Source organism: Brienomyrus brachyistius, chromosome 21 (assembly GCF_023856365.1).
Source record: "Brienomyrus brachyistius isolate T26 chromosome 21, BBRACH_0.4, whole genome shotgun sequence".
NCBI lineage: Eukaryota > Metazoa > Chordata > Actinopteri > Osteoglossiformes > Mormyridae > Brienomyrus > Brienomyrus brachyistius.
Window position 1 is genome coordinate 19,954,856 of NC_064553.1, and position 25,422 is coordinate 19,980,277.

At 39.1% G+C, this 25,422-nt stretch overlaps 1 protein-coding gene across 3 annotated transcripts in view; it reads right to left on the bottom strand.

Annotated features, from left to right (window-relative positions):
* Window positions 1-325: 325 nt before the first annotated feature.
* Window positions 326-25,422, bottom strand: part of LOC125717172 (ELAV-like protein 1) — a 31,268-nt gene continuing 6,171 nt past the window's right edge. The window contains exons 2-7 of one of the 3 annotated variants that reach the window (XM_048990176.1): window positions 11,917-11,976; window positions 4,800-4,977; window positions 4,048-4,151; window positions 2,897-3,050; window positions 2,543-2,768; window positions 326-1,483 (exon numbers count right to left, since the gene is read on the bottom strand). In XM_048990176.1, the coding sequence (XP_048846133.1) occupies window positions 1,159-1,483; window positions 2,543-2,768; window positions 2,897-3,050; window positions 4,048-4,151; window positions 4,800-4,977; window positions 11,917-11,952 (1,023 nt within the window). In that variant the 5' untranslated portion in view covers window positions 11,953-11,976 and the 3' untranslated portion in view covers window positions 326-1,158. Of the gene's footprint in view, window positions 1,484-2,542; window positions 2,769-2,896; window positions 3,051-4,047; window positions 4,152-4,799; window positions 4,978-11,916; window positions 12,140-25,422 lie in introns of all 3 variants that reach the window. The other 2 variants (XM_048990175.1, XM_048990177.1) reach the window with 2 other exon arrangements.

A 25,422-nucleotide genomic window follows, 5' to 3' on the forward strand; every position in this document is an offset into this window, starting at 1 on the left:
AGTTTGTCCAAAACGAAATTTCTGAAATGCAGATCAAGCTAATTAATTACAATTCATCAACCAGAGAACTTAGAACTTTCATTTTAAGTGATAAGCAATGAGAAGACTTATGTAAAAGGCAATTAATAAATGTATTAAGAAATAAGTTGAGGGTCACCTGCAGTGAGGATGTGAAATTAACCAGCTTATTTTGCAATATATTAAGAGAACCATTTGGATCAACATTCAGTTCCACAAAAGGAATGTGAACAGATGCGAAGAAATTAAATACCATATAATACAGAATCAGGAAAGAAAAAATATTACATTAAATAAAAATTTAAACTTCAAGAAAACAAGCATCAGATTTAATGTTTACAGATGATGCAAAAGTTCACAAAAGAAAATGGTTTGTTTAAAAATGAAGTTAATATTGAAAGACAGATTCCAAAAGCTTGGAATTAGTCTTAAATAAGTAAAGTCATCAACACAAATCTTTATTGAAAACAAAATACAATGAAAGCAGAAAGTACAGGTTCAAGAAAATATGGATGTTTAAATAGACAATCAATACATTATATATCTAGCCTTAATATCCAATGCTACATGGCATGAGAAGCTTGAAAGGTGGGAGGAGTTGTTAAAAATAAAAAAAAAACCCTTCTTTCATTCTCTTTGGTCCCTCTTAATAAGGTGAACTCAAAGGGTCTCAAAGAAAAACACACAATATCCATTACAGAACCACTTCAACATATCAACGCATTGAGCCATGTCTTTAAATAATAATAAAAAAACATCCTGACTTATGCTCATCATCATTTTAAGGGGTTTGGGGAGAAATGACAAATACATTATTTTTCAAACTAACAGCGATAAGTGAAATGAGTAAATCTGAAATTAAGGCATCATACATTTTACTATGTAAAATAGGCAGTATCTTAAACCTGATTAAAAAAAATGCTTAAAGACTTGGCATGCTTTTTACCATGCATATGACAAACTGCAAAATTACTACATCACAATTTTCTTATTGAATTGGTCATTTAATAGACTCAAAAAAAGCTTTCCATCCCAAAATATGATAAAAAAATATAATTAGGACAAATGCAAACTGGCATAAAATGGATTTGAAACTATTGAGTTTGCAGCATTGACTCTGTAGAGTACCTACTTATGAAACTACTTATGAGACTTGCTGGTTTTGAATGACACCTGCAAGATCTTGTCACCGAGGCGATACCCATTGAGGCTGGCAATTGCCATGGCTGCTTCTTCATAGTTAGTCATAGTTACAAAGCCAAACCCTTTACATTTATTGGTATTAAAGTCTCGAATGACTTTGACATTGGTAACAGCCCCAAAGGGGCCAAACATCTGCCACAGTATGCCTTCATCAGCATCTTGACCCAGGTTGTAGATGAAAATGCACCAGCCTGACGTAGAATTTCCTGATATATTGACTCCTGAGAGTCCACTCACATGGTCCACGCTCATAGGAGAGAACCTGGGAAACAGAAGCCACACAAATTCTTTATCACAACTGCAGTACAACGTTGCAGATTGCTACCCTAAATACCCTCTACATTTTGAAAGGTGGAACACATTAAATTAACACATGTGTGCCGTCTGTTTAAATCATGGGGTCAGCATAATTACTACTGGATCCCTGAGCAAGACCCTTAAGCCCCAGAACTTGTCCAGGGATGCCAGATGAATGGCTGAACCTGTGTTTTAACCCAAAGCTTTGCTTTACTTCTGTCTTACTGGACAGCAAAAAAAACCCCTCATATATCTGCACTGATACAAATGGCTAGTGAAACCTTATTTGGATAGCAGTGTCTTACACCTCCAGGGAGAGGAGGCCCCGGGGAAGACCCAGGACACGCTGGAGAGACTATGTCTCCCAGCTGGCCTGGGAACGCCTCGGGATTCCCCCAGAGGAGCTGGACAAAGTGGCTGGGGAGAGGGAAATCTGGGTTGCCCTGCTTTGACTGCTGCCCCGCGACCCGACCTAGAAAACTGGTAGATAATGGATGGATGGATGTCTTACACCTCCAAGTCTGTGATTTTGAATACCACTGAAGCTCTGAGAGTTTGGAGTTTGTATGTTCAGTTCAGTTCTTTTTTATTTATATAGGCATTTTCACATTACATTGTCTTAAAGTGCTTTACATTATCCCTGCCCAAAGCCCTCATGTTCTCCCCACAGCTTTCAGTGAAATACTCAGTTGGGCTAATCCGCATCTCTGATTTTCCCATTGTGTATGAGTGCATCCATGTATATTCCCTATGGTGGATTAGCATCCTGTCCAAGTTGTACTCCAGACTTCTACACTGTGCTTCCTAAGAATTCCAATAATCACACTCTCCTATCCGGAGAATAATGACCATCCCACCCTGTGTTTCTGGAAAATCCTGTCAATTCCACCCTGTGCTTCTTGAGAATCCTGGAAATCCTACCCTGTCCTTGCTGGGAATGCAGTACCCCTGCAATCCTAACCAGGGCAACCAAATAGAAGATGGGAGGATATATCAACAAGTATGGAGATCATTGTATTCTTACCTGAACCTCTGTGCTTGGTGATGCACAGGGCCCCCAAAACGACGAGACTGCGAATGGTAGAGCTGAGACAGAAGCTGAGAGTTTTTTGCCTGGTTCGGATTGGCAGCAAACTTAACAGTGATTGGTTCATTGGCTCCGGCCGGCTTCTGACCATTTAAGTCTTTGATGGCATCCTCCGCCTCTGCTCTCTTGTCAAAGCGGATAAACGCAACCCCCCGAGATAGCCCTGTGGAGAGAAACAAACCAAATATATATTTATATACAAAAGTATGCAAAAAATGTACTCAAGTACTTTTTAGATTTTCCATCAAAGATGAAAAGCTCTGGACCGATGAGTTGACTATTCTAGTGTACCTGAAGCCTGATCAACGAGAACACGGGAGTTAATAATGCGACCATAACGTGCAAACATGTCCTCAACGTCTTTCTGGGTCATGGTCTTGGGCAGCCCACTAATGTACAGGTTTGCATCCTTTATCATTTCCGAACTTGGTCTGGCATAGGACACCTGGACAAGACAACACAAAAGGAAAATTCAGTCTCGAAAGAAACAATCACAGGACTCAGAAAATGTTAGAAAGAAACATACAGCATGTGCTTTTGATTAATAAAGAATTACTGATGAAAATAATTCAACACTGCAAGTCTATAATGCAATGCAAATCTAAGCATGGAGTTCTACTAAATAAGGTACTTAAAAAAACAAAACCTTAACTAAAGAACACTAATCACTATAAAGCAGGAGGGGACACAAATTAGAATTAAATTTGACCTGATGGTTTTTCAGTGAAAATATATAGTTACATGATGAAAATTACATGAGGAAAGCAAATACAATCAAAAAAGAGGCTTCAATTTTGATAATCATATGCCAATTTGAGAATTTTAGATTTTTTTAAATTAAAAAATCCATCCATACCACTTATCCTACTGGGTCGCGGGGGGTCCAGAGCCTATCCCGGAAGCTATGGGCACGAGGCAGGAAACAACCCAGGATGGAGGGCCAGCCCATCGCAGGGCACACTCAATCACCATTCACTCACACATGCAGTCCTACAGGCAATTTGAGTAACTCCAATTAGCCTCAGCATGTCTTTGGACTGGGGGGGGGGGGACCGGAGTACCCGGAGGAAACCCCACGACAACATGGGGAGAACATGCAAATTCCGCACACCCAGGCGCCTGTAACCCAGGCAGAGACTCAAACCTGGGTCCCAGAGGTGTGAGGCAACAGCGCTAAAGACTGCATCACCATGCCACTCCCACCATAACGCATCTTAAAAACACCTTAAAAAAATATACTGATATCTGCTGTCCTTCATAAGTTAAACATTGAACCAGCAGAATAAAAAAATGTTAAGATTGTAGCTGTGATCCTAATTATTCAGTGAAAACACTTTGCAACAAGGATTATGCTTTCTGCTGCCTAGATTTAAATATATATATATATATAAAACCACATATATTAGTTAAAACATGTATAAGAACACCTTTTTGCACATTACCTTGATAGTTTTAGACTGTAGTCTCAGCCCATTGAGTGTACTGATTGCCCTTTCTGCATCACTAGGGGTAACATAGTTAATAAATCCGTACCCTAAACTGTGTCCTAGAGAAAAAAAAGGAAAACAAAAAAATAAATAAATAAATAAATAAATGTTTAATAGTTTGAAACCGGACAAATTAGTTTTTCCAATAAACCAAGTCTTAACAATACATGCTAATCAATAACGGTGTAATAGGCAACTAAAAAATAAAATAAAAAACCCTGTAATTTAAATTTAGGAGGTTTAGGATGAATCCATCTGATAAATACCTGAGGAGCGCTATATATAATATATATATATATATAACTCAGAATAAACATGGAAGTACTTTTTTTCTCCCATTGATTTTACAGCACATTTTGCACAAGGAAAAAATACATTAAACTAAACACTTAAAAACAATCTGACAATATTGACTCATATCCTGCAGACACAATTGTGTGCAGGATAGGGAAGCTCCAATTTAAATTGTTAAGACTTAATTAACATTTCAATACAAAAATAGCCCCACCACGGTTGTTTTTTTAACTTATTTATTATAATCCATAATGGTCTAAAATATATATTAATACTAGAAGATAATAGTAATCAGAGTTTAAAGGTATGTGAAAGTTTTAAGTAGTGTCAGGCAAATTTGCCATTGGTTAAAAAGGCAGCTTCTTTATGATGTCATAGGTGAGTGTCTCATTGAGTTGGATTTGAAGAATTACCTGCCACTTTATCGCGGATAAGCTTTGCTGATTCCACCTCACCAATGCTGCTGAAGAGGCTGCGGAGCTCATCTTGTGTCATGTTTTGAGGAAGGTAATTGACGATCAGGTTTGTTTTTGCATCTTTCAGCTCGTCTGCCATGTGATCTTCATAACCATTGGACATGTCATAAACTTCCTGGATAAGAAATAATCATAAAAAGAATATGTGTGCAGCCCTAGGATTTAGTAAAATATTATGGTAAAATTTGTGATTGGATGTGTAAATAAGGATTTAAGACAGGGGGTACACTCTCCCATGAACTTAAGTTAAAAAAGCAAGCACTCTTTTCATGCCGTAACCTGTTGCCTAGAATTTCATTTCTGGAGTGGTACACGTCAGGCTATGATGCTGGGTACGTGGCTATGCTATACCTACGCTAAACTGATGGCGCGGATCCTATGCAGCAGCCTTTAAGTGATTTCTTCCTTTGACTTAAGTCTGGGGTTTAAGTGCACTTTGGCTGGATACACATTTTGGACGAAGAAACACCAAAATATGGATGCCACATATAAACAACCATTACGCGCATTCTGCTACTGACTTAAATGCATTTGAGTGCATTTTTCATTATGTGCTCTGGGAGACTGTATTAAGTCACGAGCCTCCATATGGTAAAATGCAACAATTGCAGTTTCCAGAAAGCTGCAAATGAATGAAAATTAACATGCATCAATGTTACAATCACAATATACTTGGATAATTCATATATATTATTATAGAAACAATTATTAAATATATACAAAGTATATAGAAATACAGTGCACAGTAAATAGAAAATGTAAGTAAACACAAGTAGTTTATGCTGTAGTGTATACAATTATTTGGACTATGCAGTTGATTTAGGGTGACTGTATGTTCACTTTTTCCCAGAAAAAATATGTCCCAGGATTCCTAAATCGCCAAAAATGTCCCAGATTTGGCTTCATACAGTTGCCATTCATTATGTGAATTTTTGTCCATCCATCCATCCATCCATCCATCCATCCATCCATCATCTTCCGCTTAATCCGGGGTCGGGTCGCGGGGGCAGCAGTCTCAGCAGGGAAGCCCAGACTTCCCTCTCCCCAGCCACTTCATCCAGCTCCTCTGGGGGGATCCCGAGGCGTTCCCAGGCCAGCCGGGAGACATAGTCTCTCTAGCGTGTCCTGGGTCTTCCCCGGGGTCTCCTCCCAGTGGGACATGCCTGGAACACCTCCCCAGGGAGGCATCCCGGAGGCATCCTAATCAGATGCCCGAGCCACCTCATCTGGCTCCTCTCGATGCGGAGGAGCAGCGGCTCTACTCTGAGTCCCTCCCGAATGACTGAACTCCTCACCCTCTCTCTAAGGGAGAGCCCAGCCACCCTGCAGAGGAAACTCATTTCGGCCGCTTGCTCCCGCGATCTCGTTCTTTCGGTCACTACCCATAGCTCATGACCATAGGTGAGGGTAGGAACGTAGATCGACTGGTAAATCGAGAGCTTTGCCTTTTGGCTCAGCTCTCTCTTCACCATGACAGACCGATGCAGCGCCTGCTGACGCCGCACCGATCCGCCTGTTGACCTCCCGCTCCATCGTTCCCCCACTCGTGAACAAGATCCCGAGATACTTAAACTCCTCCACTTGGGGGAGGACCCCATCCCCAAACCAGAGAGAGCATTCTATCCTTTTCCGGCTGAGAACCATGGTCTCGGATTTGGAGGTGCTGATTCTCATCCCAGCCGCTGCACACTCGGCTGCGAACTGCTCCAGTGAGAGCTGAAGGTCAAGGTCCGATGAGGCCAACAGAACCACATCATCTGCAAAAAGCAGAGACCTAATCCTGAGGTCACCGAACCGGACACCCTCAACGCCCTGGCTGCGCCTAGAAATTCCGTCCATTAAAGCTATGAACAGAATCGGTGACAAAAAGTAGCCCTGACGGAGTCCAACCCTCACCGGAAACAAGTCCGACTTATTGCTGCCCATGCGGACCAGGCTCTGGCACCGATCATACAGGGACCGAACTGCCCTTAAAAGGAAGCCCGGTACCCCATACTCCCGGAGCACTCCCCACAGGACTCCCCGAGGGACACGGTTGAATGCCCTCTCCAAGTCCACAAAACACATGTAGACTGGTCGGGCAAACTCCCATGAACCCTCCAAAACCCTGCTGAGAGTATAGAGCTGGTCCACTGTTCCACGGCCAGGGCGAAAACCACACTGCTCCTCCTGAATCCGAGGTTCGACAATCCGGCGGACCCTCCTCTCCAGGACCCCTGAATAGACCTTACCAGGGAGGCTGAGGAGTGTGATCCCCCTATAGTTGGAGCACAACCTCTGGTCCCCTTTCTTAAAGAATGGGACCACCACCCCGGTCTGCCAGTCCAGAGGCACTGCCCCCGATGTCCACGCGATGCCGCAGATGCGTGTCAGCCAGGACAGCCCCACAGCATCCAGAGCCTTGAGGAACTCCGGGCGAATCTCATCCACCCCCGGGGCCCGGCCACCGAGGAGCTTTTTGACCACCTCAGTGACCTCCGCCCCAGAAATAGGCAAGTCCACCCCCAAGTCCCCACACTCTGCTTCCATATCGGAAGGCGCGTCGGTGGGATTGAGGAGGTCTTCGAAGTATTCCTTCCACCGACCCAAAACATCCCGAGCTGAGGTCAGCAGTGCACCATCCCCACCATAAATAGTGTTGATGCTGCACCGCTTTCCAGCCCGGAGCCGCCGGATGGTGGACCAGAATCTCCTCGAAGCCGTCCGGAAGTCATTCTCCATGGCCTCGCCAAACTCCTCCCACACCCGAGTTTTTGCCTCAGCAACCGCCAAAACCGCATCCCGCTTGGCCTGCCGGTAGCTGTCAGCTGCGTCTGGAGTCCCACAGGCCAAAAAGGCCCGATAGGACTCCTTCAGCTTGACGGCATCCCTTACCACCGCTGTCCACCAGCGGGTTCGGGGATTGCCGCCGCGACAGGCACCGACCACTTTACGGCCGCAGCTCCAGTCAGCCGCCTCCACAATGGAGGCACGGAACATGGCCCATTCGGACTCAATGTCCCCCGCCTCCCCCGGGATATGGAAGTTCTGCCGGATTTTTATATTTTTTTAAATCTTATTCTATAGGTCCTGCCTTCTTGAATGCCACCATTGACTGGTCAGTCATGTACACGCATTTTATGCAAATATTAGTCAAACTAGATCCCAGTCATTACCCTCAGCACCACAATAGTCAAGGGTCAGAGCAGCAGCTTGCTTGTTGATCATAGCACATCCTGAACAACTTTAAAATGCCCAAACACAAATGTAAATTCACAGAAAACATCCCCTTATTTTCATCTCTGAAAAGCTGACAAGTACGTGCCCGTGTCAAATGAAAGTGCTAGTGGTCTAGAAGCCCACAAAACACAAAAAATGTAGTTAAAGGAGAGAGTCTGTCAGGTAAATTAACTAATTACTTTGTGAGACCAGGTGAGATACTGTCATGATAATAGAAAAAGATATAACTAGAGTTGGTGCTAAGGGGAAAGAATTTGCAGAATGGGGAGGCCAGCAACCAAAGATACATATAGACTTGTATAAAAATAGAAATTATCATCATGAAATATTCAGAAAAACATCTCATGCCCTACAGTTTTAGAACATGGATTATACATCAAAGTACAGACCCCCTCCTTTTCGAAAGTTCACTTTACGCCACTTTATGAAACAACAAAATTAGTACCTGCTTTTACTAACAGAAAGAAATTCAAAGGAGGATTTTCACTTTTACAGCAAGCTGTTATTAAACATTATGTTTATATAGGCTGTGTATTTATCATTCCTGCTATTATTATATGGTAGTCTCGGAATGCTCAAAATTTTTCCCATATAAATTTATGGCAATTGCTTCTTCAACTGCTTACGAAAGGTTTCTTAGGAATATTCTATTTTCGGATAGCAGGGGAAACCTATATTTTAAGCTTTCACTTAGAGTATACCAATTCTTTTCCCAGAAAACAACAAGTGATCTTCACTGATGATTGAACTCACATTTTGAAGGACTAGACATGGTTAATGTTTTCAGACATACACAGACATAATTTCATATTTATGTACACGTACACAGTTGAGAGCAAAGCCATTATTCATGCCGACCAGCTAGTGCACTGTCACAAAAAAAAAAACTGCCGATCAGGGAGGTTTGGGACGAACAATCAATATAAACATTATTACAGAATATTCATAAAATCATCTTGTACCCCCAATTGAAAATTGCCTACCTGTACAAAGATCCATGGAAAAAATTCAGATGGCAGACCTTACAAAATGTAGGCTCAGTTTTCGCTTTGGGTTGCCCTCTGTCTGCAGTCCCAATTGTGCTGTCCTCTGTCGTTGCAGTTATAATTTTGGATCTGATTAATTGTATATTTTCAGGTGTAGATTTTCATTTATATAATGTTTTTGTGAAATGGTAATAAGATGGATCAATGATCAAATAGGGTAAATAGAGTAAATGGTAACAAATAGATTCATCCTGTTCACAAGAAAAAGCCTCTAATCATTGCATCTTTCTCTTTACTATAAATAAGCACTCTTGCTTCAGTTTTGGTGCAATTTGGTTCAAAATTTGAACAATTCCAGCTATTCACTTATACAATGTGCCTTGGAAAGTTTGGCCCAAACATTTGAATTAAGTGGACAAATCAAGTGTCTGGGTTGGCCTTCTTTTTGTTATCACTATGCAGTGCTACTTCATCTTTGGTGTGATCTTCACCCACACAACATGTCAACAGAGATGTCAAATATTTTCTAGTTATCGTTCTAACAAGATCAACTGTCTGAAAACACCCCTCATTTTTTTTTTTTTTTTTTTTTTTTAAGAAATACTGGATTTCTTCCAAAACAGTCTTATTCTGCTAGAGCAGACACTTGTCCAAACAAAGCTTCAACTAATTTTATGGCAAAATTAGACATTATTGTTATGGTTATCTTGAAGAAAAATCTGTCATATACTTTTTGAATTATTGCTGTAACAGAATCAAATGTCTGAAACTAACCATTTTTTTGTATCACTATGCAATACTGCTACAGTTTTGGGGCAATCTGCCTCAAAATTGAATCCCTTCTAGGTTGAAAAAGTTTGAAAAAGATCCCACAGCTGCCACTGATTGTTTACTGTAATTTAAAACCAGGCAGTTTGCCAGATTAACAGCAAAATTTTTACTTTTACGTTAAAAACAGAATGTGACCACCCAAAAAAAGTGTCCTACAGAAACACTTCCATTATGTTGTAGCTATTGGCAGTGTGTTTCCAAAGTTGCAGTTGTTTTTTGTTTTTGCAACGCATCTGTGAATGTACAGTGCATTTGTAAAACGTGGTTCGCATGTGCTGTCATTTTAATGAAAGTGTTTTCTGAATTTGTGTAGCATCTATGAATTTGCAGTGTGTTTGCAGGTTTATTATGAACTTAATGAACTTCACTATTAATTGCATTGGGCTTTCTTGGCCACCGTAGTACAGGCTCTCAATTTCAGGCATCATAAAAACAAAAGGATCAGAAGTGCAAAAAAAAAAAAAACACAACAAAAATGACAATGCATTAATACAGAACTGTACAGAATGATTCACATGCTACAAAAAACGTCTATGGAATTAATTAATTTACCACAGTAGCACCCAGTTTTGCAAATGTATGTGAGAGAGCCACTTGTTTGTGTGAAGTAAGGGTTTGTGTGCTTCTTTATGTGTGAGGTTAATCAATGGCGCTTCTCTGTTTCGATCTGGTAGTTTTACTTGGTAGTTTAGTGGGATTAATGTTCTGCCTATAGTCCATATATCAAACACCTTTTTTTGTTCTCTTATTAGTGATTTACACACTCTTAAATTGAGATTTGCATTGCTAATTCTAAGGGTAATGTAGAATATAAGGTAAGGTAAAATATATGATGTTTTGTTATGTTTTTACAGTTATGTCCCTGCAATTTATCATTATGAGCAAAAGAAAATGAAAACATTCATTGCTAAGGTTTGTATTTTGTGTCTCCTGTATGCAACATTAATGTATTTTGCCAATCACATACCTTTTAAGGAATGAATTACACTTGTGGTTATGTTTAGAGATGGTAAAAGACGTTTCTTACGCATGTTACAATTATGTGGCTTTTGATACAAAACAACCTGTGTAGCACCAATGCTATGTGTAAACTAAGTTATCATACAGCCCTGTTAATACTTGTATCATTAATTGTGGTGTGGTGAATCATTACTGACCATCTTAAGTATAAACCAGCCTTTACATAGGGGTTAAGCGACATGGGCAGCCACCTAGGGTGCCAGCTTCTAAAGAGGTGCTTACTTAGCAAGACAATGTCATTTTTTCTTGGATGAGAGGGTGATTAAGTTTGTCTAGGGCGCCACATGAGCTTCAACCGGTACTTATTATGTATTGACAAATTATATTTCATTTTGTCCCTTAATTTTTCTCTCTATGATCACTTCTTGGTAATTCCTAAAATGTGTTACTGAGCTTACCTGTACATAAATCGATTCCCCACAAAAATAAGGAAGATACAGAATAAATAGACTTATTAATCGAAAAAGTAGTCTACTAGTAGAATAAGGAGACTAAGAGAACACAGATATTTTACCAATGTGCATCATATTATGTGAAAATTCACTCCATATGAGGCATCAGAGCAAACTGAACAGAACAGATACCTTCTAAATTCACTGCATATCATGATTATGCTTCACAGTAACCGTAGTCACCAAATGACTAATGAACAAAACTGACTTATTTACATCAGTAAGAAATAATAAATTTGCTTTCTGCATATCATAATTGCAGTCATAGTGCACACATCTGAAAAGTCCAGGCATTTTCACAAAGTCTTTTGTATCATTTTTGCAAGAAACACCAGTACAGAAATTTGTAGGAAAAAAAGGATCTATTGTAGTTGGTGTTATTGAAGTAGTGTGTGAAAAGCAGAAATTTTTCAAAACGGTATCACTCAGTTTTAATCTTTTATCAAAACAATATATTTCACGATCATGGACATGTAATTGTACTTAAAAAAAGAGGAATCCATACATCTTGCTAAATTATAAAATACATACAAATGTTCTACTCACTTTCAAGTATCTAATGTGTCCCCTTCTCACTGCCATGTAGACACTTCACAGATTCCAAATCTAAAGGTATCAAAAACAAAATAAAGTAATAAAAATAGATGCTGAAAGAAAGAGAAAAAAGAAAAGAATGAAAGAAAAAGAAGCAAATGAGAGGGTTTAAGAAAGAAAACTAAATTAACAAAAAATTTAAAAAATGGCAAGATGAGCCTTCTTCTGGATATACCTGTAGAGAGAACACAGCAACCATCACCCTCAGAGACTAGCTCCTATTCAGCATGTATTTTTATGCACTTTGATCTCAATACATTTATATGGGTATGACTTAAATGTAGCAGTTAGTAAAAAAGCTAGGGAGTTTTCTTCCTAAATTTCTCATTTCTCATTTTAAAGCTTTCATTTTCTTATCTCTGTCAACCTGTCAAAAGAGAAAATGCTGAAAAGTAAAAAAAAAAAAAGCAGATTTAAAGAGGCAATACTTACAACTGATACAACTAAAACCACACATTTTACCTGCTGTTTTAACCAAATAACAATGACACAATAAGGGAATTTGCCATTGTAAATCCAGTCCAGCCTGTACCCATGCTGACATAGCCCAGCTTACTAGCAGGGCCGAAAGTGTGACTAAACCGAATGGTTTTTGTGTCACCACCATCTGATTGGCTAACATAGTTGCAGACAAGAAAGAATCAGTGATCTGCATCAATATGCATGAATTAGTAGAATCACACATTGTGGTGTATTGATATGTTCCTGATAATGTGAGAATTTCCAGTCTCCTACTGGAACACATACTACACAAGGGTTGAACAGAATGGATTTGTAATGCAAGATAATGCAAGTGAATTCTAATTCTGCTAGCATTTGACGCTCACATAAGACGGCAATTCCCACAGATTCCTTAATAGAATTAGCACATAATAAATCATGATATACTCTGTGTGAACAATAAACAAGCGTTGCTTTGGTTTTACTTCACCGTCACTCTCCAATCCCCTGGAATGTCTTTCCCAACCTGACCATTTTTTAATTTATGTTTTTATTGGCTTTTCTACTAATAATTATAATTATACAATTTGGGGAAGATGGTTGTCACACCCAGCTCGTACGATCCTCGTGTGTGCCACGCCCCCCAGATTATCCACGTGTGCTTCCCCGATCGTACCCAGCTGTGTCCGATTATTTTTAGTCTTGTCTATTTAAGTCCTTGTCTTGCCTGAGTTCATTATCCGTCATTGATGTTTGTAGAGTCAGTAGATGTTCCCTGCTCTTCGTTTCCCTGAGTTCGATAATAAATCCCCGTTTTCCCCGATTCTACCTGCTTGCCTGCTTCCTGCCTGTTGCCTGCCCGTGCAATCATGCGTTTACCCAGCGATGGCAACTCCGCATCCTGACAATGGTGGCGCAGGAGGTAGTGCTATCGTTACCGGAGGGTTGTAGGTTCGAGTCCTGGTTCTTCTTGACCCCATCAAAGTGTCCTTGAGCAAGACATTGAACCCCAAATTGCTCTCGGTGTGCAGGTTGGAGCCTTGCATGGCAGCCTCCACCACCGGTGTATGAATGCATGTGTGGATGGGTGAATGTGAGGCATGAAACGTAAAGCCCTTTGAGCACTCGTAAGAGTAGAAAAGTGCTATATAAATGCAGGCCATTTACCATCCATTTTACCATTTTCCATCACCCCCCCTCCCCCCCATTAAAGACTCTGCCCCCCTTGTCCATTTACTTCCAACTATGCCCCTGGTCAAAAGCCATTTATTAAAAATACAATAATTACATTAGGGCTGCAACAACTAATCGATAAAATCGATAATGATCGATAATGAAATTCGTTGTAAAGAAATACCGTTATCGATTAGTTGGGCTGCTCACGTTACTGAGGAGCGCGACCACAAGATGCACAAATACACAAAGATACACACAGATACACAGCCGCTTGCAATGGAGGTTACAGAAGCGTCTGTAGGAAAAAGCGTGCGCCCCAAGTCCTCCAAGGTATGGGAGCAATTTACATTAAACGCCTCTGAGAAGACGGTAACCTGCAGGCTATGCAAGACCGAGCTTTCATGGCATGGCAGTACCACAGTCATGCACGAACACTTAAAAAGAAAACATGTTGGTGTTGCGGATGGCGAAACATCAGCAGGGTAAGTAAAAACTGTATCTCTTCATCGTGTAAAAGTTGTATCGTTTAAGTGCTTTTGTTTAAACTGTTTGCTAATTTCGGGACAGTCGCGCTAGATCTGTTCACTTGCTACTCGCTAGCATCACATTGCGCAATCACCTCATGAGCAATAGTGATTAGTTAAATGGCGCTACTTTAGATTATCTTAAATGACAATAACGAATAACAAATGCGAATAACAGTAGAATATTACATTTAGTGATTGTTGTGGTTTTCGGCGAATGCAAATAAGAGTACATTTGTGACTATTAGCTTTTTGCATTTCTACAGATTTTTTATAGTCCACTACAAAGTTAACTTGTTAAGTAGCAAATCTGTTTTCAAACGTAATTTACTGTGGTTTTACTTATGCATATATCAATTTATTATACAAAATTACATTATTTTAGCTGTTTATATCTTAACAACTGAATGTCAGTGTATTTTTTAAACTATATACACTGTCAACTTGCCATCTGCAATTATTGTTAAAAACAAAACAAATGTTGATTTACATAAAATGCTGTACTTTGCATACTCAAATGCTGTTATGTATTTATTTTTTTTCCAGAAAGAGACAGCTCAGCATGAATGAGTTCATTCAAAAAAGAAATCCCCCATGCACTCCTCAACAAGCAGCCACTATAACAGATGCCATCCTGAGTATGTTGGTAACTGACATGCGGCCAATGTCAATGGTGGAAGACGAAGGATTTTAAAAAATGATTGGCATCCTTAATCCAGGATACATACTTCCATCAAGGACCCACTTCACAAAATTAATGGAGAGAAAGTACTAGGAGGCATTTGAAAAAGTTAAGTCTGCTTTGAACATCACCAACAGCAGAATGGCTTTAACTATGGACAATATAGTTGGATATATTATATATGGACAAGTGTTGCCACTGAAGCATACCTTGGCATTACATGCCATTACATTGGAAATGACTGGAAGATGACATCTGTCTGCCTTACCACCTTGCCACTGGAAGACAGACATACTGCAAACAACATTGCAGAATGGCTGGAAGAAGTAGTAGTAGTCAAATTTCAAATCCCTTTTGAGAAAATTACTGCCCTTGTACATGACAATGGTGCAAACATTGTGGCTGCTGCAAAACTACTGGAGGAGAAACATGGGTGGACCAGTATATGCTGCACTGGCCACACATTGCAGTTGGTGATTAATGCTGCTTTAAAGGACAAAAACATTGAAAGAGTTGTTGGAGCTGCAAGATGTCTGGTAGAACACTTAAAAAAAGTGAGCTAGCCTGCAGTAAGCTCAAAGAAAAACAGAAACAAATGGACACACCTGAGCACAAGCTTGATCAGGATGTAAGTACCAGATGGAACAGTACAGACTGATTGAACAGTGGTGGCCTTTAACTGCTACTCTGTCTGACCCATTGATCACTTACAGAGGCAAACGCTATCTGGATTTGAAACCAGACCAGTGGAGTCTGCTCGAAGAACTTTCCACTGCTCTTAAGCCTTTTGAATGTGCAACTGTTTTTATGAGCGGGCAGGAATATGTAACAGTCTCCGCATTTTTACAATTGTGAAAGGGCTGTTAAAGTCTACTGAAAGTGCTACCTTTGATTCAGGTCCAGTGAAGTCCTTCCAAGCCAAAGCAGTTGAGCAGCTTCAACTCAGATGGAACCAGCTCTTTGAGCAGGCAGATAATCCTGTGATTCTCTCCTCTGCTCTGGACCCAAGGTTCAGAAGACTGAAATTTCTGTCACCTGAGCAAATTATAACCGTGCAGGCTAAAGTGCAAACTGAAGCACTCACAGCAAAAAAGGAGATGGAACAGCAGCAGCAGCAAACAACCACCTCAGCCAGAAGAACAGAAGCTAAACCGTCAACATCTTTGCTTGACTCACTCCTTGAGTTTGGAGGCAGCAGTGAGGAAGAGAGCAGAGAGGAGAAAGCTGAGGAGGACCTCAACACTCAAATAAGGAATGAAGTCCTGGCCTACTTTGTTGAGAGGCCCCTAGACAAGGATGAAAATCCTTTGGATTGGTGGGGACATAATAAAGAGAAATACCCCACCTTGGCCAAATTAGCCAAATCCTACTTATGTATCCCGGGCACCTCAACACCATCTGAGCATCTGTTCTCTGCTGCAGGTTGCATAGCTTCCAAAAAAAGAGCCAGCCTCAACCCAGATCATGTGGACATGCTGACATTTTTGCATTACAATACAAAATTTTGGAATCAGTGAATAAGAAATGTTCATATGCATTACTTTGAGAAGTGAGTTTCTCTGTTCTGCCTCTGTATCAAAGTAATATTTTCTTTATTCCAATTGAACATTTTATAGAAGTGAATAAGAAGTATTTATATGCAGCACTCTGAGCAGTGAAAGTTGACCTGTTCTTCTGATTTCTATCCATTTCAAAAAGTAATATATATTTTTTTATTTATTATTTTGATATTTCAACAAATTCTGCTGCTTAATATCATTTCAGCATGTTTTTGTCCTAATTTCATAATGTTAATATAATAAGAGTACAACAATTACTTTGCTTTTTATTTATTTATTTATTTATTTATATTTTGGATATTTAGAGAAGTTTTACTGTTCAAAAACAAACTGTCTTTCATTTAAGGTTTAAAATGTTAAAATTAAAGAGCATTAAACTCTATATGTGGCTTTTGCATTATTTAAAGTTTACTTTTATACATACGTAATACCCTGATTTATGGTTTTATAATGTTACAAGCAAAACATCAAATTAAAGAAGAGTTTAGTTTTTATCCGATTAATCGAAAAAATACTCGTCCAACTAATCAATAATCAAAATAATCGTTAGTTGCAGCCCTAAATTACATTAACAGTAAACATGTTCATTTTCCTTTATGAAGTATAAAGACCATTCACAGGAACAAGACTTCCTTATTTTAACTTGCTGTCGCATCATTTTTGCCCAGAAAAATCAGGGGTTCAGGGGTTTGTTGTTAAAGAATGCTGGCTGGAAAACTGACAAAAGGTTTTGACAGCGTGTTCAAATATTAAATTTTAGTGAAGAAAAAGACTCATTGATTCACAGAATCCTACCTTACACCTGTTACATATTTACAAGGCCAGGCAAAAGTTATGAAATCACTACACTTGGAGGATGTTTACATCTCAAATATTTTTTTTTTTTTTAATTAATATTTCATAGCAAATTAGTTACATATTTGACACAAAACATTTTTTCAACTGCTGAACATTCCTCAAATTACAAAATCTTTTGTACATGCAGTACTGTGCAAAAGTTTTAGGCAGGTGTGAAAAAATGCTATAATCAAAGAATAACACTTCCATTTTTGAAAGCAGTTTCTTAAAATATCAAGGTCTGTATATTCAAAATTATTAGCGATACAAATGGGTGGGCGATCTTCCCAGCAAGATTATATTGCAATCTTTATAACACACAATCATGATCCTTCTTCTCAATTTTGAAATATACAGTACAGGAATACCCAGACCTGAACAAGCCTAAGGACTTAACTATTACCAAATAGTTACTTCAGCATTAGTTTAAATACACGAACTCGTGGCCATAGGTGGAAATTAGCGGGAGAACACTTCAAGCTGGATTTAAGGAAGCACTTCTTTACACAGCGTGTAGTCAGAGTATGGAATACCCTTCCTGATAATGTAGTGCAAGCTGAATCCTTGGGTTCCTTTAAATCAGAGCTAGATAAGATTTTAACGACTCTGAGCTATTAGTTTAGTTCTCCCCAAGCGAGCTTGATGGGCCGAATGGCCTCCTCTCGTTTGTATAGTTCTTATGTTCTTATGTTCTTATTAGCACGAGGGCTGTCACAATCATGAAATTTTAGTTGATGATTAATTGTAATGTAAATAATCGTGATTAATGATTTAACTGTTTTTTCATGATATTTCAAGCAAGCCTGTAGTAATAATATTTATGATGAAATAGAAAAAAATTAATTTACAATGTTTTATCTGAGACTCCAGTTTGCAGGGAGCATAATTTTTTAGTTTTTGATTTAGTATTCCAATGAGCTGCTGTTATTGACGATAGACTATTTAATTCAAAGTAAGAATCTATTGTCACAAGATGCATTATAGTGCAATAGTAGAATTATATACATAGACTTAGGGCTGGACGATTTATCGATTTTAAAACGAAATCGCAATTTGAAACAACGTGATTAGCAAATCTAAATCTTTGGCTGTGATTTAGGATATACATTATACAGCATGTCGGACCCAGGGTTTAAAACTGTTGTGAGAATAGTTTCACAAATTCATGACATGCTCCCTGTATGACAGTCATTCTCACCAATCACAAGCACCTTGCTTCTCGCGAGCCAGTCATGCTCACCAATCGGAAGTGGCCCAAGAAAACTGCGTATTGGCCCACAAACAGCAGATACATGAAACCCAAGGAAAATGTTACATTCAGGGTGCAGAAAAAATACTGAATCCGCTACTGAGCTATAAGTCAATTGCCTTCCTATTTCATGGTCCTATCATCAATAGAACCGGTGACCTCCTTTTAAACACCATCAGCTACATGTTTATATCATATGTTTTTGTGCTTATTAATTTAAGTATTAACAAAGATTCATCTTGTGAAATTAATCTTAATCCCACAGCAGTGATAAAATAAAAGCCTCGCTTTAACATAAATACTAAAAGAATAGATCACTTTAATCGCTATTACAGCTGGGTATGGGCATGCGGTCTTATTTAGAAAGGATGCAAAAAGAGACGCATATAATGTTTATTCATTTGTTTTTTATTTGTCCGAGTAATAAAGCAAAGGAATGATAAGCTGCTTCAGTCGAAAACTGCATTTTACTTCTCATTTCAAATAAAATTGGCAACTTTGGTCAGCTGAGATTTTCTGTTCTCAGTTCTGCACACACATGTACATGTATGTAAAAGTTTTATTACTTTGTAAATAGTCTGTAGGGGTTGCAAACTGCCCTAACGTTTTTGATGCAGCTAACTTTAAGTTCAGAATGGAATAATATAGATTTGCCGTAAGATTTCTTGCGTGAGAGTCAAAGAGTTTGCAATCCTGAACACATAAATTTTTTTGTTTCACCTGAATTGATTTGTATAGAAAATAACCGTATACAGTTGTTAAAAAGCGGAAACTTCAACCAACATGAAATCACTGATAAACTACTTCTATTTATTCAACATTTTATAAAATGCATACTATGTTTAAAAATTTTTTACGGTTCTTTACGGTTTCAGGGCAGAACAGCCACTCAGTTATGATCATTACGGCTTTTTGGTTGAGAGTATTAGATTTGCTGCTGTTATAATTACTAATGACACATTGGCGCAAACAAAAGGGCTGCATACACCGAAGTAGTTCTTGCTTGTCCATTGGCGTGGGAAAAGGCGGTTTTAGTGTTAGCTGAAAGATCACTGTTGTTTTTCTTGTTGCTGCAATTGTTTTCATTATTACTTTATTTAACTTAACACACCACATCTTTAAATTCACATCCTTGCATTAGAATAGAGACCAGTTCATGTTTTGGTGGTATCTCATGTGGTAATGCTGTGTCATACATTTTAAAATTTACTACACACTGGATATGGAACTGAAGCTTGCCATAAAAAAATATATTGCAAATCAAATCGTAATGTCTGTCAGAAAAATTGTGATTACATATTTTCCCCAAATCGTTCAGCCCTATATAGCATTACATACAGTGATACAGCAAGTCAAATGTAAAGACCCTCCAGGCAGATACACAGTCCAGGCCCACCCTCCAGAAATGACCATCTATTTGCCACAGCCAGGTGTTATGTGGGCGTCCCCTTAGCCTGGTCAAGCCCCTCCGGTCGTCAGCAACGAGGACCCTGTGAGTTGGTTCACCGTCAGGGAAACATGCCACAAGGCCGTAATGCCATAACTGATGCTCCCTCACAAGGCACATAATGTGCCTCATCCGGGACTTCTCTAGCAACCGCTCGTTTGACACAAAGTCAAACCAGCAGTACCCAAGGATTCTCCAAAGCGACACAGTACTGAAGGAGTCCAGTCTTCGTCTCAGCTCACTGGATAGCATCAATGTCTGACAGCCATACAGCAAGACAGGGTGCACCAAGATTCTAAAGACTTGGACTTCCGTCCTCTTGCAAAGATATTAGGATCACAACACACCACTTTCCAGCGAATTCATGACTCCCCATGCTCTCCCAATCCATTTGCTGACTTCATAGGAAGAGTCACCAGAGATATGAATGCCTCTGCCGAGGTAAATGAATCTCTTGACACCATCCCCACAGATACACTACTGATGGCTGTGCCTAAGACATCGTAAAAGGCCTGAAACTTGTTTTTTATCCAGGACATTTGCAATCCCAGCCACTAAGACTCCTCGCTCAGTCTCTTAAGAACCCCGATCAGAGCCTCCTTTGACAGCAGCATCAGCAAAGTCAATATCAGTAAAACGTTCTTCACCAACAACCCCACAACCACTGTACCCCACAACCCTGCCCAACACTCAGTCCATGCAAGCATTGAACTGCAGCTATCAATTATTCCATGGATTAATCAAGTAATCGGATAAGAAATACTTTTGTATTATTAAAGCGCAATAGTAACTATTCTTAAAATGAATAACTCATGGGTTTCCGTTTTAGGAACATTTTTAATGATTGAACTCCATACAACAATTGAAAAAAGAACGAAACCCTTTTAGTGCATTTATGTACATATTTGTTTTGCTTTTTAAAAGAAAACACTTTCTTAAATGCAAAAATAAAATGATCCATCCATCCATCATCTTCCGCTTAATCCAACAAATAAAATGTCAAATAAAATTACTGAGAAAAGGCATACATATATCTTAAACTAAGGTATAAATTAAAATGGCCTTTACTCTCTGTGTTCTTGTACATTTATAGGAGGCATTAAAAAAAGTTCTGACAGGATTGTATCTCCTGAATGAGGTAGGGATGCTGTGCTTATGTTCGTGTGTGTAAGTGAATGTGAGTGAGAGTGTGTGTATTTAAGTGTGTTAGAGAATGAGTGTGTGTGTAAGACTTTAAAGGAGCATATGTGGCGGTTGGATAATTCAGTGTCTCAGAGTTTCACTAACCCAAGGATGTTGGGGGTGGGTAATTTTTATGTTATATTTATAATATATTATTTATATTATTATAATTATGTAATATTATTCATATTAATCTAAATCTGCAAAATAATATTACTAAAGCCTTGAAATAGATCTAGTTGAGTACACCCCATGCTCCCCTTTAGACTCACCCCTGCATGCTGCAGGTATCACTGCGACTAATGAAGCTGAAAACATCGCTTTTCTTCACCTTTCAGCTTGTTCAACACCTGGTTTGATTAAGGACTCTCGCCAGCTCTTTATTCGTAAAGGTTTAGTAGAGATTACAAGCACTGCTGCTGTTTTCCTTCACTCAACCCGAGTTCACTATCTCTGTAACGGAACCAACTCTTTGCTCTTAGTGTACAGACAGGCTCCAGCTCCATGTTAAACTACAACAGCATCATTTTCACTGCTGTTGTGTTATCAGTGTTTTCATTGAGGAAAAATAGGGGCTACTTGGGCTGAATCTTGTTACACTTTTTTTATTCACACATATGCCCATAAATAAGTTTCTATCACAGGTCTATTTAACAGTGAATGCAAGTGAAGCTCTCGCATTTTTACTTTGTACACCCTGTTCCAAATTATTATGCAAATTCTATTTAATTGTCACAAAAAATAAACTCAATTAAACTCATGGATGGTATTGTGTTTCCAGGCTCTTTGGATCACTGGAAGAAATTTTAGACACCTGGGACAATTAGTTTACCAGGTGTGCCCAATTAAAGGATAAACTACTTAAGAAGGATGGTCCACATTATTAAGCAGACCACAGTTAGCAATCAATATGGGGAAGAAAAAGGATCTCTCTGCTGCTGAAAAGCGTGAAATATGTCAGTGCCTTGGACGAGGTATGAAAACATTGGACATTTCACGAAAACTTAACTATAAAGAGATTTGTGGCTGATTCAGAGCACAGACGGGTTCGTGCAGATAAAGGCAAATTGAGGAAGATTTCTGCCAGATCCATGCATCAGATCAAGAGAGTAGCTGCTAAAATGCCATTATGTAGCAGCAAACAGATATTTGAAGCGGCTGCTGCCTCTGGAGTCCCACAGAGATCAAGGTGTAGAGTCCTCCAGAGTATTGCAACTGTGCATAAACCTTATATTCGGCCACCACTAACCAGTGCTCACAAGCAGAAACGGCTGCAGTGGGCAGAAAAATACATGAAGACTAATTTTCAAACAGTCCTGTTCACTGATGAGTGCCGTGCGACCCTGGGTGGTCCAGATGGATGGAGTAGTGGATGGTTGGTGGACGGCCACCGTGTTCCGACAACGCTGCGACGTCAGCAAGGAGGTGGTGGAGTCATGTTTTGGGTCGAAATCATGGGAAGAGAGCTGGTCGGCCCCTTTAGAGTCCCTGAAGGTGTGAAGATGACCTCCGCAAAGTATGTGGATTTTCTGACTGACCACTTTCTTCCCTGGTACAGAAGGAAGAACTATGCCTTCCATAATACAATCATCTTCATGCATGACAATGCACCATCTCATGCTGCAAAGAATACCTCTGCATCAATGACTGCTATGGGGATAAAAGGAGAGAAAGTCATGGTGTGGCCTCCATCCTCCCCTGACCTCAATCCAATTGAGAACCTCTGGAGCATCCTCAAGCAAAATATATATGAGGGTGGCAGGCAGTTTACATCCAAACAGCAGCTCTGGGAGGCTATTCTGACATCTTGCAAACAAATTCAAGCAGAAACCGTCCAAATACTCACAAGTTCAATGGATGCAAGACTTGTGAAGCTGCTATCAAATAAGGGGTCCTATGTCAAAATGTGACGTGACCTGTTAAAACGTTTAAAAAGTTAAAATGTTGTAAAAGTTTGATTCAAATAGCTTTTGATTTCAGTACATATGCTGCAAACACAACAAATGACAATTTTTAGTTCTTTACAACTTATAAAGTGTTTTGAAGCTTATTGTGCATAATTTTGAACAGTTCATTGTGCTTTAACAAAAAATACTGTAATCATTAGATTTGTTCAATAAAATTTGAATTGCACTCTTAATAGTTGATAACATGAGAATTATTCTGACTTGTTTACATCACTTATTTAGATAAATGAGAAAAATATCATTTGATTAATAATTTGGAACAGGGTGTATACTGGTTCCGCTCTGTGGACTCGATGCATAGACTGGGTGCTTTCTGTTGAGACGTCGAATCATTGACGTTGTGCTATTGTGGTAAGTTAATTCAGTTTTACAATGGATACACTGTACAGTATTTTTGCTTTTCTTTTGTTTAAAATGGTCCCAAACTTTAGACATTTTTCGTCTTTTTCTGACTTTCCTCGCTATTTTCCCTGTCTTCCTCCATTGCACCATCAAATCAACCCTGCTACAAGTAATGCAGCGTAAGCACACTGTGCGACAGTAATAATCCTCCGAGTGAAACACAGTGATCACTAAACAGTACGTAGTCATGCAGATTGGGGCCATTCCACGTTACGTGTGTCACAGTTTTGACTCAATTTTCAAACTTTGACTCCCTATTGCTCTGATATGGAAAGGTCTTTGCTCAAACTTTTTAGCTTGAAATATACCTAATTTAGTTATCAGTTTGATCAATATTTTTTTTTATATGCCTCACCAAGTTTCTGTGGGAGTTATGTAAGCAGCGTTACGTGCGTTACATTCAGACGTAACACAAAAATAAAAAAATCTATGAAAAATTTGAAAATTCTGTGAAGTGTGTTATTACAGACACCAACTTTTTTGCTGATTGTAGTCAAAATTTAGTCTAAATATCAGTAAAAAAAAATAATTCTGTACTCTTGCCTTTTACCAGTTTTTATAGGTGAAATGTGTTACGTGTGTCACAAAAAATTGTTACGTGTGTCACAAGTCTGAAAAACAAAGAATGCTTACATAATTTTCCACTTTTTACATATTTAGTCCAGTTTTAATGAAGATATGGATATTTTACTGACATCTGGTTTTTTTTGTGATTTTTTGCGGATTAATAAGAATTTACATCACTGGCTTCAGAGGAAGGCCATGTCACATGGCTTCCTCACTGGGTTGAATGACAACATTCTGAGCTTGGCATTTGTTGTGTTTAGAAGACACGCAGTTGGTAATGATGATCATGAAGAAGCCATTTAAAAGCTTGCCCTTTTAAGGAGTAGTGATTTCTGCTGGGGTCCAGTTGTCATAGATTGACCCATGAGGCTTAATCACTTCATTTTGAGCCTAGATTTTTGCTCAGGCAGTAGTGTGAACTTGTTCACTGCTGCTCTGTACAGCAATCTAGAACCATGTAAATCTTTCTTGGTTGTCACTGATAGTCAAGATAAGGGTAAAGATGCTATCTACACTTTCATGCTGAAATTAGCAAGTCTGATAGATTTTAAAGAGGGTGATGATTTGATCATTTATACAGATGGCCCATCTTCTGATTTTAAGAATAAATATATGGTTAAACTGGTGTCCATTCTGTCTGAAAGATATGACTGTCAAGTCCAATGGAAATATTGTGCCACATCCCATGGCAAAGGTGCTGTAGATGGAATTGGGGGAGCTGCCAAGTCTAATATCAGACGTAGGGTCATGAGTAAAGGGGCCAATGCTAGAGTTGTGCAGAGTGCTACTGATTTTGCTACTGTTGCGCAAGAAAGTTTTGGAAGAAGTTAATGTACTTCATGTGCCACAAGCTTATATTTCTGAGTTTATTAAGAGTGAAAATCCTTGGGGGATAGTCAAAGATGCACAAGGTATTAGCAAAGTGCATGTGGTAAAATGTTTTGATGGTTTCTGTGAACTTTTTCATACAGACAGAGATTCAGAGTCATTGTATTCAGTGGTGTATGAGAATGAGACAGCTCAAAAGAAGGTGAACCTGAAAGTTGGTGACTGGGTGGTTGTGAAGTATGATGATTTGAAATTCCCTGGGGAGGTCATCCAAATTGTAGCTGATGATGTAAGAGTGTCAGTAATGCACAATGCAAGGAAAGGGAAATGGTATTGGCCAAGTCAAAGGGATGCTATTGATTACAAACCTGAATACATAAGAGAGAAGACTGATCCACCTGTGCCGGTGGACCTGATTGGTCATATTGGTGCTAGAGATGGAGAGAATGTTCTGTATAACTTTGGTTTCAGAATTCATTAAGTTACCAAATTTGTGAGGCAAATGCTTAGGTTAACCATTCCAAATCTGTCATGTGGCCTAGGTTACATCTAATAATGAAAAGAATCCATAAAAAAGCTTTTGCAGCTTTTTCACCC